The following is a 14,129-nucleotide window of genomic DNA, read 5'->3' as shown; positions in this document are numbered from 1 at the left end:
GCGTGTGGGGACGCGGCTGGGGGGAAGCCGTACCTGGGGCTCGGCTCACCGCAGGGACCGCGCTGCCCGCCTCCCACGACACGAACTAGCATTTCCCCAGGGGGGCTGTGCCCGCGGGCACTGCGGGGGTGGGGGCAGGGCCTGCGGCCCCCTGTGGGGCTATGGGAGGGAGGAGCGGTCCATGTGCGGGTGCGGGGGGGTCCGCAGGCTCCGGGGCGGGCGGAGGGAGGGGTTTGTGGTGCGGTCCGAGGCCGGCCCCCGCCGGGCGGCTCCAGTCCCGTCCCGCGCCATGCTACGGCTGCTCAGCGCCTGCCTGCTGCTGCTCGGGGCGCGCCCGGCCGCGGGCCAGGAGCCTTCGGGCGCCGCCTGCGGGCCCTGCCTGCCGGCGCTGTGCCCGGCGCTGCCCGCGCGGGGCTGCGCGCTGGGCCGCGCGCGGGACGCCTGCGGCTGCTGCTGGCGTTGCGCGCGCGGCGAGGGTGAGCCGTGCGGGGCCGGCGCGCGCTGCGCCGCGGGGCTGGAGTGCGCCCCCCGCCCGGGCCGCGCCGGGCCGCCCGCCCTGTGCGTCTGCAAGAGCCGCTACCCCGTCTGCGGCAGCGACGACGTCACCTACCCCAGCGCCTGCCGCCTGCGCGCCGCCGCCCTCAGCGCCCAGCGCCGCGGCCAGCGCGGGCCCAGCCTGCGCCGCAAGGGGGCCTGCGAGCAAGGTGCGGGCTGAGGTACCGGGGCGCGGGGCGCGGTCACGGGCAGGGGGCGCTGTGTGGGGTCATGGCGGGGGCAGGGGGCGCTGTGCGGGGTCATGGCGGGGGCAGGGGGCGCTGTGCGGGGTCATGGCGGGGGCAGGGGGCGCTGTGCGGGGTCATGGCGGGGGCAGGGGGCGCTGTGGGGGGTCATTGCGGGGGCAGGGGGTGCTGTGCGGGGTCATTGCGGGGGCAGGGGGCGCTGTGCGGGGTCACGGGCAGGGGGCGCTGTGCGGGGTCATTGCGGGGGCAGGGGGCGCTGTGGGGGGTCATTGCGGGGGCAGGGGGCGCTGTGCGGGGTCACGGGCAGGGGGTGCTGTGCGGGGTCATTGCGGGGGCAGGGGGCGCTGTGCGGGGTCATTGCGGGGGCAGGGGGCGCTGTACGGGGTCACGGCAGGGGAGCTGTGCGGGGTCATGGTGGGGGCAGGGGGCTCTGTGTGGGGTCATGGCAGGGGGTACTATGGTGGGAGCAGGGGGCGCTGGTCGGGGTCACTCGGAGCTGAGTTGCCTGGGGGCAGGGGGTGCTGTGTGGGGTCACGGCAGGGGGCTCTGTGCGGGGTCATTGCAGGGGCAGGGGGTGCTGTGCGGGGTCACGGGCAGGGGGCGCTGTGGGGGGTCATTGCGGGGGCAGGGGGCGCTGTGGGGGGTCATTGCGGGGGCAGGGGGCGCTGTGCGGGGTCATTGCGGGGGCAGGGGGCGCTGTGCGGGGTCATTGCGGGGGCAGGGGGCGCTGTGCGGGGTCATGGCGGGGGCAGGGGGCGCTGTGCGGGGTCATGGCGGGGGCAGGGGGCGCTGTGCGGGGTCATGGCGGGGGCAGGGGGCGCTGTGGGGGGTCATTGCGGGGGCAGGGGGTGCTGTGCGGGGTCATTGCGGGGGCAGGGGGTGCTGTGCGGGGTCATTGCGGGGGCAGGGGGCGCTGTGCGGGGTCACGGGCAGGGGGCGCTGTGCGGGGTCATTGCGGGGGCAGGGGGCGCTGTGGGGGGTCATTGCGGGGGCAGGGGGCGCTGTGCGGGGTCACGGGCAGGGGGTGCTGTGCGGGGTCATTGCGGGGGCAGGGGGCGCTGTGCGGGGTCATTGCGGGGGCAGGGGGCGCTGTACGGGGTCACGGCAGGGGAGCTGTGCGGGGTCATGGTGGGGGCAGGGGGCTCTGTGTGGGGTCATGGCAGGGGGTACTATGGTGGGAGCAGGGGGCGCTGGTCGGGGTCACTCGGAGCTGAGTTGCCTGGGGGCAGGGGGTGCTGTGTGGGGTCACGGCAGGGGGCTCTGTGCGGGGTCATTGCAGGGGCAGGGGGTGCTGTGCGGGGTCACGGGCAGGGGGCGCTGTGGGGGGTCATTGCGGGGGCAGGGGGCGCTGTGGGGGGTCATTGCGGGGGCAGGGGGCGCTGTGTGGGGTCATGGCGGGGGCAGGGGGCGCTGTGCGGGGTCATGGCGGGGGCAGGGGGTGCTGTGCGGGGTCACGGGCAGGGGGCGCTGTGCGGGGTCATTGCGGGGGCAGGGGGCGCTGTGCGGGGTCATTGCGGGGGCACGGGGCGCTGTGCGGGGTCATGGCGGGGGCAGGGGGCGCTGTGCGGGGTCACGGGCAGGGGGCGCTGTGCGGGGTCATTGCGGGGGCAGGGGGTGCTGTGCGGGGTCATTGCGGGGGCAGGGGGCGCTGTGCGGGGTCACGGGCAGGGGGCGCTGTGCGGGGTCATTGCGGGGGCAGGGGGCGCTTTACGGGGTCACGGCAGGGGAGCTGTGCGGGGTCATGGTGGGGGCAGGGGGCTCTGTGTGGGGTCATGGCAGGGGGTACTATGGTGGGAGCAGGGGGCGCTGGTCGGGGTCACTCGGAGCTGAGTTGCCTGGGGGCAGGGGGTGCTGTGTGGGGTCACGGCAGGGGGCTCTGTGCGGGGTCATTGCAGGGGCAGGGGGTGCTGTGTGGGGTCACGGCAGGGGGTGCTGTGCGGGGTCATGGTGGGGGCAGGGGGCGCTGTGTGGGGTCACGGCAGGGGGCGCTGTGCGGGGTCATGGTGGGGGCAGGGGGCGCTGTGTGGAGTCACGGCAGGGGGCGCTGTGTGGGGTCATGGTGGGGGCAGGGGGTGCTGTGCGGGGTCATTGCAGGGGGCTCTGTGTGGGGTCACGGCAGGGAGCGCTGTGCGGGGTCATGGTGGGGGCAGGGGGCGCTGTACGGGGTCACAGCAGGGGGCGCTGTGCGGGGTCACGGCAGGGGGTGCTGTGCGGGGTCATGGTGGGGGCAGGGGGCGCTGTGCGGGGTCACGGCAGGGGGCGCTGTGCGGGGTCATGGTGGGGGCAGGGGGTGCTGTGCGGGGTCATTGCGGGGGCAGGGGGTGCTGTGCGGGGTCATTGTGGGGGCAGGGGGCACTATGCGGGGTCACAGCAGGGGGTGCTGTGCGGGGTCATTGCGGGGGCAGGGGGCACTGTGCGGGGTCATGGTGGGAGCAGGGGACGCTGTGCAGGGTCACTAGGAGCTGAGTTGCATAGGGTCATGGAATGGGCATGGGACTGATGTTTGGGGCTACGAAGGGCTGAGTTTCTCAGTGGTTCCAGTGGGAGGAAGTTGGCCAGGGCATAAGGGGCTGCCGGGGATTGTGGACCAGCCTGGGGCAGAGAGATGCATGAGGAGACATATTCTGAACATCTCTAGCAAGCTTACTGAGCTGAAAAGCTCAGCTAGGATCCCATCTTTGGGCACCTGGTGTAGTGGTGAGGCTGGCTTGCACTGCAGGGCAAATGTTATTGATGCATCAGTGCCAGGCCTTCCCAGGACATTTCCAAGGACCTGTATTCTTGGGATGGTTTTCAATGCATATTCTTCAGGCATTAACTTAGTGCTGGATTTCTGGTTTTGTGTACACTAGTTAAAGTAATGGTGGGAGAGATCCCAAAATCTTCTCAGACAAGATCTAAATCTAACACAGATGTATGCTGTGGCAAAATTAGAATACTCAATTCACCCCCACTGTATCTCCACCAGTAGTAGCATAGACTGAGCTTAGGTGTTGTCTAAACCTGCCCAAACCCACCAGATACCTGCCTTCACCGTTGCTTCTGCTGTTACTACCAATGGCAGCACTGCCCAAGGGACCCTTTTTTTGCCAGTAGACAGACACTACTTGGAGTTGGATTAATGCCCTGTGCCCTCCCCTGGACGTCAGCGAATTTGTCCTATGATGGTGTACAACGGAATCTCTATATTGGAGATCTTGGGTGCACATAGGTGGTGGGCTAGGGGAACAGTAGGGGAGAGGGGAATTATTCATGAAAGTCCTAAACAGAGGAAGATGGGGATTCAAGTGTCCTGTATAACACCAGAGTCCAAGAGATTTCATTTCCCCTACACTCATTCCTGGGTATAAATTTTCATATCTCTTCCCCCACCCACACTTTACCAATCTGTATAGTAGTTATTTTTTAAAATGAACGAACCATCAGTACAAACAATGGGATGCTGCTCCCCAAAGCAAGCTCAGTTTGGCGGGGTATAGCAGCTTCTCTACAGTTTCTTAGCAGGGTTTTGGTTTGTTTTCATTGTTTTTTCAGTAGCCTTCACGATTCCATCTGTGCACTGTTCTCAGTCCACAGATTCAGAGAAGAGTAAGCCATTCATTCTTTTTGTTTATGTACAGTACAGAATCTAATACAGTATCCTGATTGTCTGCTTCCTAATCTTCTGTACTAAAACTATCCTGTAGCACCTGGTATCAGGTGCAAATGGGAGGGACAAAGTTGCAGTTATTTAACTAGCTCATCTCCTTTCTGTTCCTTCTCCCCAACTAACTGTCAATGTAAACTAGATGAATTATTACCCTATTTTACAGCAGGATCTCCAGAAATCCCAAGAAGAATGCAAATAATCAAAATAAGTCAAGTAAACGAACGCTACAAGTAGCATTTTTCTGAATTATTATAATGATTTTAAGTGGAAAGCTAATATCAGATCATTCATAGTTTAGTTACAAGCTTAGAAAAGAAAGCTAAAGCAATAAACCCTTTTTCAAGGGAATTTATTGCTTTTAAATGTGATATGTATTTAACTGGGTAATATAGTATCAACTGCAGAACATATCCTAATGTTGCTGATACATGTTTCAGAAGAATTTTTTTAGTTGGTTTGCTTAAGAAACCTGATGTTGATCATATATCAAGGATTTAATTATCCCAATCAAAATCCAAAGATCAGCAGGGAAAATTGAAAAAAATCAAGTTGTAGTATGAATTATGTACTCCGTGGATGTTGTCTAATTTCTCTTGGTAATTTCATGAGAACAAATTGTGTTGAGCACTTCAATATACACAATTTAAAAAGGGAAAGTCATTCTGGAATCATAGTTACATATAGCAAGAGCCAAAAGGATAGTTGCAAATGTAGTTTGAAACAGTCTTATTCCACGTGATTTAAGAGCCGATTGTAGCATTGAAAACGTCAGTTGATATTTCCTATATTAGCATGCCTTATGGGTCTTATCCAAAGCCCATTGAAGTTGGTGCATGTCAGCACACTTTGGATCTGGTCCTACGTCAGCAATTTGAGGTATATTCTCAAATGAATGCAGAAAGCTTTCGCCATGTAACTTGTTAACAAGAAGGTAAAGCATTTTGCATGTTAGGGCCAACATTTTAAAAATATGACCTGTAATTTTGGGTGCTTACATTTTGGGATGACCAACTTTACTTTTAGAAGGGCTGAGCACCCACTGGTGCACATTTTTTAAAATCATGCCCAAGGTGTGTAAAGCTAGTCTCTCAAAAATTGAAAATCTGGTTCATTGGGACACTAATTAAAAAGCAAAATGGACCTCAGACCACCTTAAGTGGGTTTTGAGGACACTATGAGACACATGGAATCTCCTGAATAGGGAGCAAGAAACATGGGAAAAGGCTTTCCATGTCACAGAAACACACACAGCCTCAGAAATGAAGCCACCAGAGCTTTTCATCAGCTGTTCTCTGTTGGGCTCTGGCTGACATGGAATCACCTAACCTGGCTTTTCATGCCTTGAGTGAATTCTCCCAACCACCTACCACCATCTGCTTCCCTGACCCCAACATTCCTACACCAGGTTTCACAAAAGCTGGGGCTTTCTTACACAGGGGCTTTCCAAATACCCAAGCTATTTAGATGCAGATGCTGTAGAAGGCTGTCAGAACCACAAACATTCTGTCCCAACTTGTTTGAATCAAAGCTTAAACAAGTGGGTTCATTTAACTGAAATTATTGTTTGCTTTGAGAGGCCTCAGGAACAGCTGCAGAAACTAAAGCCCTACGTAATTAATAAGATGGCTTTCCCACTAGCCACTGGAAGCATGTGCCAGTACTCTTAATATCCTCTTTCCCTTTACAGTGTTCCAAATCAGCAGTACTGTAATTATGTGCTGAAATTTTTGTTTGGAGAAAATGCTACCAAAAACATCTCTGCAGTAGTGCCATTGATAGGAATCCTAGCTTCTAAGCTGTCCTCAGGTTCTACAACCAGTGGACTGTTTTTTGATAGGGAGGAATGGAGTGGCACACTGTTCAAGACACATCTCAAGGACAGATGTGAAACTCTAATCCCATTTTGCTGGAAGGATGTTTTCATACCCTAAGTGCATTAGGGTCATCATCCCCCGCCTCCTCCTCCTGCTTCCCACATTTCAAGCCAAGAACATCCTGTGAAACGGAATGTGCTTCTGGAGCTTCTGAAACTAAAAGAGAAGAGTAAAGCATGAGCACCATATGTTTATGCTATGTACTCTATATTACCTCTAAAGCACTGTGAGTGGTACTTTACAAACTGTACAAAAAGACTAGATCCCTTTCCTTGAAGAGTTTACAGTCTAACCATATACACAGGGTACAGAACCTTAAGCCATCTCTTACAGGATCTGGCACACTTTCACTGTCCATCAGGCCTTACATAAGCACACTGCTAGACATACAGATCTCACTATGCTAGGGATTGCATTTCTCCTTTGGGAGGGGGCAGATGGCTGCACTGCAGAGTAGGAGTTTGGGTGGCGCAGGCAAGTAATTCCCTGTTATGGGGGAAATTCATCCATGCCCCAGACCTAGTACCAGCACAAGGGCAGCAGTTTATGCCACCTCCATTGGGGTTGTGGGGGTATGTGGCAGGGCAGGGGTAAACCCCTTTAAGGCCCTGCCAAAATGCTGGCTGCAGCTTGCTCTCTGGCCAAGAGACTAGGGGTAGAGACACAGGTATTTAGCAGGGAGCCCAGCTGCAAGCCCTAATGAGGGCTGACTCAGAGGAACATGCTGAGCTAAGTACTGACAGCTGGGCTGAGGCATGAGAGGGCTATAAAAGTCCTGGGCAAACCTCAGTGAGAATGCTAGCCTGGGAGGAGACAGGAAGGTAGTATCATCTCCTTTATGAAAGAAGGATGCCTTAAAAGCCAGGAAATCCTGGGGAGGGTCTGTGGGGCACTAGCTGTTGTGGGATCTGGGAACTGCACGAACACTGTAAATACACAAAAAGAAAAGGAGTACTTGTGGCACCTTAGAGACTAATACATTTATTTGAGCATAAGCCTTTGGGCACTACAGCTCCCTTCATTGGATGCATGCAGTGGAAAATACAGTGGGGAGATTTTATATACACAGAGAACATGAAACAATGGGTGTTACCATACACACTGTAACAAGAGTGATCAGGTAAGGTGAGCTATTACCAGCAGGGGGAAAACCTTTTGTAGTGATAATCAAGGTGGGCTATTTCCAGCAGCTGACAAGAACAGTAGGGGGGGAAATAGTTTTACTTTGTGTAATGACACATCCAGTCCCAGTCTTTATTCAAGCCTAAGTTAATTGTATCCAGTTTGCAAATTAATTCCAATTCAGCAGTCTCTCATCAGAGTCTGTTTCTGAAGTTTTTTTGTTGAAGAATTGCTACTTTTAGGTCTGTAATCGAGTGACCAAAAACGACTGGTTTTTGAATGTTATAATTCTTGACATCTGATTTGTGTCCATTTATTCGTTTATGTAGAGACTGTCCAGTTTGACCAATGTACATGGCAGAGGGGCATTGCTGGCACATGATGACATATATCACATTGGTAGATGTGCAGGTGAATGAGCCTCTGATAGTGTGGCTGATGTGATTAGGCCCTATGATGGTGTCCCCTGAATAGATATGTGGGCACAGTTGGCAACGGGCTTTGTTGCAAGGGTAGGTTCTTGGGTTAGTGTGTTTGTTGTGTGGTGTGTGGTTGCTGGTGAGTATTTGCTTCAGGTTGTGGGGCTGTCTGTAAGCAAGGACTGGCCTGTCTCCCAAGATCTGAGAGTGATGGGTTGTCCTTCAGGATAGGTTGTAGATCCTTGATGATGCGTTGGAGAGGTTTTAGTTGGGGGCTGAAGGTGATGGCTAGTGGTGTTCTGTTATTTTCTTTGTTGGGCCTGTCCTGTAGTAGGTAACTTCTGGGTACTCTTCCGGCTCTGTCAATCTGTTTCTTCACTTCAGCAGGTGGGTATTGTAGTTGTAAGAATGCTTGATAGTGATCTTGTAGGTGTTTGCCTCTGTCTGAGGGGTTGGAGCAAATGTGGTTGTATCGTAGAGCTTGGCTGTAGACAATGGATCATGTGGTGTAGTCTGGATGAAAGCTGGAGGCATGTAGGTAAGCATAGCGGTCAGTAGGTTTCCGGTATAGGGTGGTGTTTATGTGACCATCACTTATTAGCACCGTAGTGTCCAGGAAGTGGATCTCTTGTGTGGACTGGCCAAGGCTGAGGTTGACGGTGGGATGGAAATTGTTGAAATCATGGTGGAATTCCTCAGGGGCTTCTTTTCTATGATGACATCTTCATCAGCTGGACCCAATGTAGCGCAAGTAGATTAGGGGACGAGAGCTGAGGAAGCGTTGTTCTAAATCAGCCATAAAAATGTTGGCATACTGTGGGGCCATGCGGGTACCCATAGTAGTGCCACTGATTTGAAGGTGTACGTTCTCCCCAAATGTGAAATAGTTATGGGTGAGGACAAAGTCACAAAGTTCAGCCACCAGGTTTGCCGTGACATTATCGGGGATACTGTTCCTGACGACTTGTAGTCCATCTTGTGTGGAATGTTGGTGTAGAGGGCTTGTACATCCATAGTGGCCAGGATGGTGTTTTCAGGAAGATCACCGATGGCTTGTAGTTTCCTCAGGAAGTCAGTGGTGTCTCGAAGATAGCTGGGAGTGTTGGTAGTGTAGGGCCTGAGGAGGGAGTCTACATAGCCAGACATTCCTGCTGTCAGGAATTGGAATTAATTTGCAAACTGGATACAGTTTAACTTAGGCTTGAATAAAGACTGGGAATAGATGTGTCATTACACAAAGTAAAACTATTTCCTCATGTTTATTCCCCCCCCCCCCCCCACTGTTCCTCACACGTTCTTGTCAATTGCTGGAAATGGCCCACCTTGATTATCACTACAAAAGGTCCCCTCCCCCCCCCCCCCCCCCGCTGGTAATAGCTCACCTTACCTGATCACTCTTGTTACAATGTGTATGGTAACACACATTGTTTCACGTTCTGAGTATATAAAATCTCCCCACTGTATTTTCTGCATGCATCTGATGAAGTGAGCTGTAGCTCACGAAAGCTTACACTCAAATAAATTTTGTTAGTCTCTAAGGTGCCACAAGTACTCCTTTTTCTTTTTGCAGATACAGACTACCACGGCTGCTATTCTGAAAACTGTAAATACAGACGCTTGGATGATCCAGCACAAGAAGGCATGGAAGATTCTTTATTATACCAGCCTAAACACAGGGCACAGGTTCAAGAGGGAGAAAGCCTGCAGAGACCCTGTGACAGGGTACCTCAGGACTACCCTACCTTGTACCCCTGCTACAATGAACAGAACTACTGTGTGCGGAAGGACAGACCTATTCTCCATATAATGCCAAGGGGCTCCTATGCTGGGGGAGTTGATATGGCTGCTTGGTGGGTACAAAGGAGTCATAGGGCAACAGTGAAACTGGCTCTGACAGTTCTGGAAGAACTTTCTGTTGATAACTTGGTTTAAGTGAATGGATTTGGAAGATGATGTTGAGATTACAGTTTTATCAGGCAGTTGCAGCAGGTGATTGTGCTCAGTTGTAAACTGTTTATATTCTCCTGTACTCACTCAGGATCTTAAACAAGAAATTCTAAGGCACCCAGAACTTTAAATGTGGTGGGTCTGTGAGGTTTGGATAGTCAGCCAGGGATTTCGAGAAAACGTTCCAGCTAAGCAACTTATATGGTCCCTATTGCCATATCCAAGTGTCTTATGAACATTAATGTACCGATCTTCACAATACCCCTGTTGTATTATTATCCCCATTTTACATATGGGGAAATGGAGGCATGGAGAGATTAAGGCCCAGATCCCCAATGGTATTTAGGTGCCTAACTATCAGTGGGGCTCTGGGCCTAAATGACTTGTCCAAGAACACACAGGAAGCCTGTGGTAGAGCAGGGAATTGAACCTGGATCTCTCAAGTCAGTGCCCTAACTGCTGAGCCATGCTTTGTTTCCATTACACTTGGAGTATGCAGGCTTTCACCCATCAGGGCTTGTTATCAGCTACGATCACCATGTTCTGTGAGGTCATATGGGAGCCCTATGGACCTCCAGTGCTCTGCAGCCACCTGAGCTGTTTACTGTGCTTGGAGAAGGAGGAAAGGGGAGATTCATCTCTGGTCAGCATCAATTGAACATTTCTCATAAGGCTTTCCACAGCATCGTTCCTCCCCAGGATGGTGCCCAGTTTCTGGACTGTCAGTATGGTAACTGGGCACTTGAGAAAGATGCTGAGGGACTCCTCTGAACATGCTTGGGAAAGGGAGAAATTCACCCTGCTGCCAGGGGTCAGCATAGACTTGTACACCAATCATGTCCCACTTAATACCTCAAAAGAGGGCTGAATTGATGCCTAGTCCTTGTGTGGGGCTTCTGCACTGGGGTGAATGTCACCCAAAGTCCCTATAGCCTCCAGACGTGGGTGACCACACATCAGTCACCCAGGGAGGAACTGAAGAAGGACCACAGCCTACAGGTAGCGGGGGAGCTGTTCATGCCAGCTATTGGCCCTCTGATGTTGCTGAGGAGGTAAAGGCCAATAGCTGGCACAGACAGTGGAGCTGGCCAGTCTGCTGCAGGAGATAAAAGGACAAAGATGACCCTTAAGGAAGTGGCCAAATTGGTGCACATCCATGGCTGCTGTTATTAAATGGCTAGTTGTGCATGATCTTTTAGCTTAAAAACTATGTCTGAGGATGGATCACTAGCCTCACTGAGCCTAGTCATGCCTCTGCAGGAGCCTTTACATGGTTTTCATTTACATTGCAGTCATGGGGACAGAATGAATGGCTGTTATTAGTTGTCATGGATGATGGGAGGAGAGTTTGTTGTCCTTTCAACTGTGGTGCTGCGATAGCCGTTCCTTGGTACTTCCTCAGTAGGCTGACCTTTCTGCTGAATGGATTGCTGGTCTCCCCCTGGAGGCAAGATGTGCATCTCGCCAAGGGGTGTTTGTGATGGGCTTAAGCTCATGGCTGTCTGATATGGAGGCTTCTGGGAATGTTTCTCTAGCCCTCAGGTGCATTGGTGAGACTGGGGCTGCAGGTGGGGTAGGTGGAATGTTCACAATGTTGCAATCATGACAGTGATTTTGAGATAATAAGAGGAGCAACAGAGAGGTGTGTCCTGTCCTGATAAGCCTGTAGAAATTGTTCACATTTCTCTAAAGAAAGGAGACATATAATCTTCCTGATTTAAAATATATATATTTGATGTTGATTTTTTTTCAAATGGCAGAGAGAAGACCAGATGTAATGGTGATTGGGGGTCACGAAAGGGCAAAATCTTTGCCTTTCCAATATCCCAGTATTCTTGTAAAGCTGGGTGGGAGTCTCTGGGCAGCTAAGGAACTAGGCCAGACACAGTCCCTTTATGGTAAATTATTTGTATGACAACTTCTAAACCCTTCTAAGCACTTGTTGCTGTGTATATTTTCCACAGGAAGGAGTGGTGCAAAAGTTCAGGCATCTTCATTACGGCAGACTGAACACTATTGTGTCTCACTGCTTCTGCTTGTTTGTTCATTTACTGAAACGTTGTAGTCATGCCACATATTTCATAAAGCTGTCAGCATGTGAAAACTTTTTGGAAATCTCAGAGAGTAGCAGTCCAGAAAAACATGTTTACTACAAAAAGAACGAGAAGTACTTGTGGCACCTTAGAGACTAACAAATTTATTTGAACATATGCTTTTATGGGCTAAAACCCACTTCATTGGATGCATGCAGTGGAAAATACAGTAGGAAGATAGATATACACAGAGAACATGAAAAAATGGGTGTTGCCATACCCACTATAACGAGAGTGATCAGTTAAGGTGAGCTATTATCAGCAGGAGCCTTTCTGATAATAGCTCACCTTAACTGATCACTCTTGTTATAGTGGGTATGGCAACACCCATTTTTTCATGTTCTCTGTGTATATCTATCTTCCTACTGTATTTTCCACTGCATGCATCCAATGAAGTGGGTTTTAGCCCATGAAAGCTTATGTTCAAATAAATTTGTTAGTCTCTAAGGTGCCACAAGTTCTCCTCGTTCTTTTTGCTGATACAGACGAACACGGCTACCACTCTGAAACATGTTTACTGCAGTAGATGTTGATTGATTTTATTTTTAAATGGAATTTGGGATTTATTTTTTCCTATTTTGTTTAAATCTACATAGCATTTAAAAACTAAACTAGTGGCATTAGAGGAGGAAGTGTAGGCAGAAGGGCAAGGGAAGGCAAAGGTGGAGATGTAAGCTGGGGAAAGCTCTGTAGAGCCATAAAGTGAGAAGGAAGAGTTTTAATCTGAGGTAGAGATAGAGGTGAAGGGACTGGAAGAGCAGCAGATACAGTAGGAGACCCCTGTGTTGCTAAACACTCATTTAGAACAAATGATACATTCTGAGCGAATGTCCACCTGCGTTGGGTAAAAACTAGGTCTTGCGGGGAGATGTGTGAGAGAAAGTGATGCCACCAGAGCAAGTGCCAGCAGTACTCACTCAGGTGCCCATCTCCTGTTACCCCTGCCAGTGGGCAGGGCCAATAGAGTTTAAATAGAATGCCCACTGTGCACCATACTTAGCCTCCAGGATGAGGAAGCTCACCCTCATCTACTCTACTTCCACACCACACCCCATTTTTCCTCCGGCACTGGGGGAGGAGGAACTAACCATATGTGCTAATGGTGGCAGGATTTGGGACCCTGCTTGTATTTAACAGGGTTTGCGTTTTATGCTCCCCAGTGGGCATTTAAAGGGTGTGTGTTCCCGTCTGCTTGCCATACGGGTTGATGCAGGGTCAGCCTTTACTTTACTCAAAACAGTACAAGCATGGTAAGAAGATTAAATTACTTCCCCAAACATGCCAAAGCAAATACTGTTTGAATTTCTTGCATCTTTGCCTTTGAATACTCCTTGTATGTGGAGATGCTGAGTACCCTTTATAACCACAGCAGAAGAAAATTTCACAAATGCACTTCCATTTTTGCTACATGGTTGGATCTTTTTTGTGATAAAGATCAATTTACACAATAGAATCTATCAGAATATTCAGTGCTTGAAGTGCATGGGCAATGCCACTTGAATACTTAGGCAGGATTTCACAAGAGATTATTTGCAGACCTGGTAAAATAGCTTGGAATCTTATTATTGAGAGGGTTACATAAGATTTAACATGCAAAATAGTTTTTAAGATGCACATATTTTCACTGTGGATTTATTTCTAAGGGAATAAAAGTTCATTAAAATGCTAGTTGACAAAGTTGACAAAATACATGCCCAGTTGAACTTTCCATATTCATCGGTGTTGTGTGTATTGCAGCTATAACTGAAGCTTTTGCTTACAGTGAGATACCTTCCAACAACTGGGGAGGACTTTGACATTTTCTTACTTCTTGGACAACGAAAGGAAAGCATCAACACTTGAGTCTGTATAATTTTCCCTGACCTTGTACTTGGGATTATGTCTCTGTGTTGCTTGTTTTCTAAAATGCTGTAATCTGAAGTTTGTAGTGCAACAATGTCCAGTAGTTGTCTGATGAGTTGTAGTCTTTGTGCTAAAGTAGCTACATTGTATAGAAAATGTATTTCCAGAGAGACTGAAGTTTCCTGTTTTTAAGTCAAATGAAACTGGAAATGTTTGTGAGGAACAAGATTGTCCCTCAAAGACATGGCAGAATTGAAGTCCTCGCACAGCTGTGTGACAGAACCCCACTAGGTATTAATGCTAATGACAGCCCAGTGAGTCATCATTCACAAAGATAATCTAAAATCACCCACTAGCCTAGCCACCCAGGATTCAACACTGCTCTTGCTTCATCAGAATAACGCTTTGTGTGCCATGCTTCAAAGTCACTCGCTGCTTGGCTG

General features: G+C 51.0%; 1 protein-coding gene across 2 annotated transcripts in view; it reads left to right on the top strand.

Moving 5' to 3' along the window:
* The first annotated feature begins 274 nt into the window (after positions 1-274).
* IGFBP7 (insulin like growth factor binding protein 7) overlaps positions 275-14,129 on the top strand; it is an 81,673-nt gene continuing 67,818 nt past the window's right edge. The window contains exons 1-2 of one of the 2 annotated variants that reach the window (XM_048847165.2): positions 275-704; positions 9,375-9,443. In XM_048847165.2, coding sequence (XP_048703122.2) covers positions 290-704; positions 9,375-9,443 — 484 coding nt within the window. In that variant the 5' untranslated portion in view covers positions 275-289. The remainder of the gene's footprint in view (positions 705-9,374; positions 9,444-14,129) is intronic. The other variant, XM_075127418.1, reaches the window with a different exon arrangement.

This window comes from Caretta caretta, chromosome 4 (assembly GCF_965140235.1).
Source record: "Caretta caretta isolate rCarCar2 chromosome 4, rCarCar1.hap1, whole genome shotgun sequence".
In the NCBI taxonomy this organism is placed as follows: Eukaryota; Metazoa; Chordata; order Testudines; family Cheloniidae; genus Caretta; species Caretta caretta.
The sequence above is the reverse complement of the archived record's forward strand: the minus strand, read 5'-3'. Positions and strand labels throughout refer to the sequence as shown.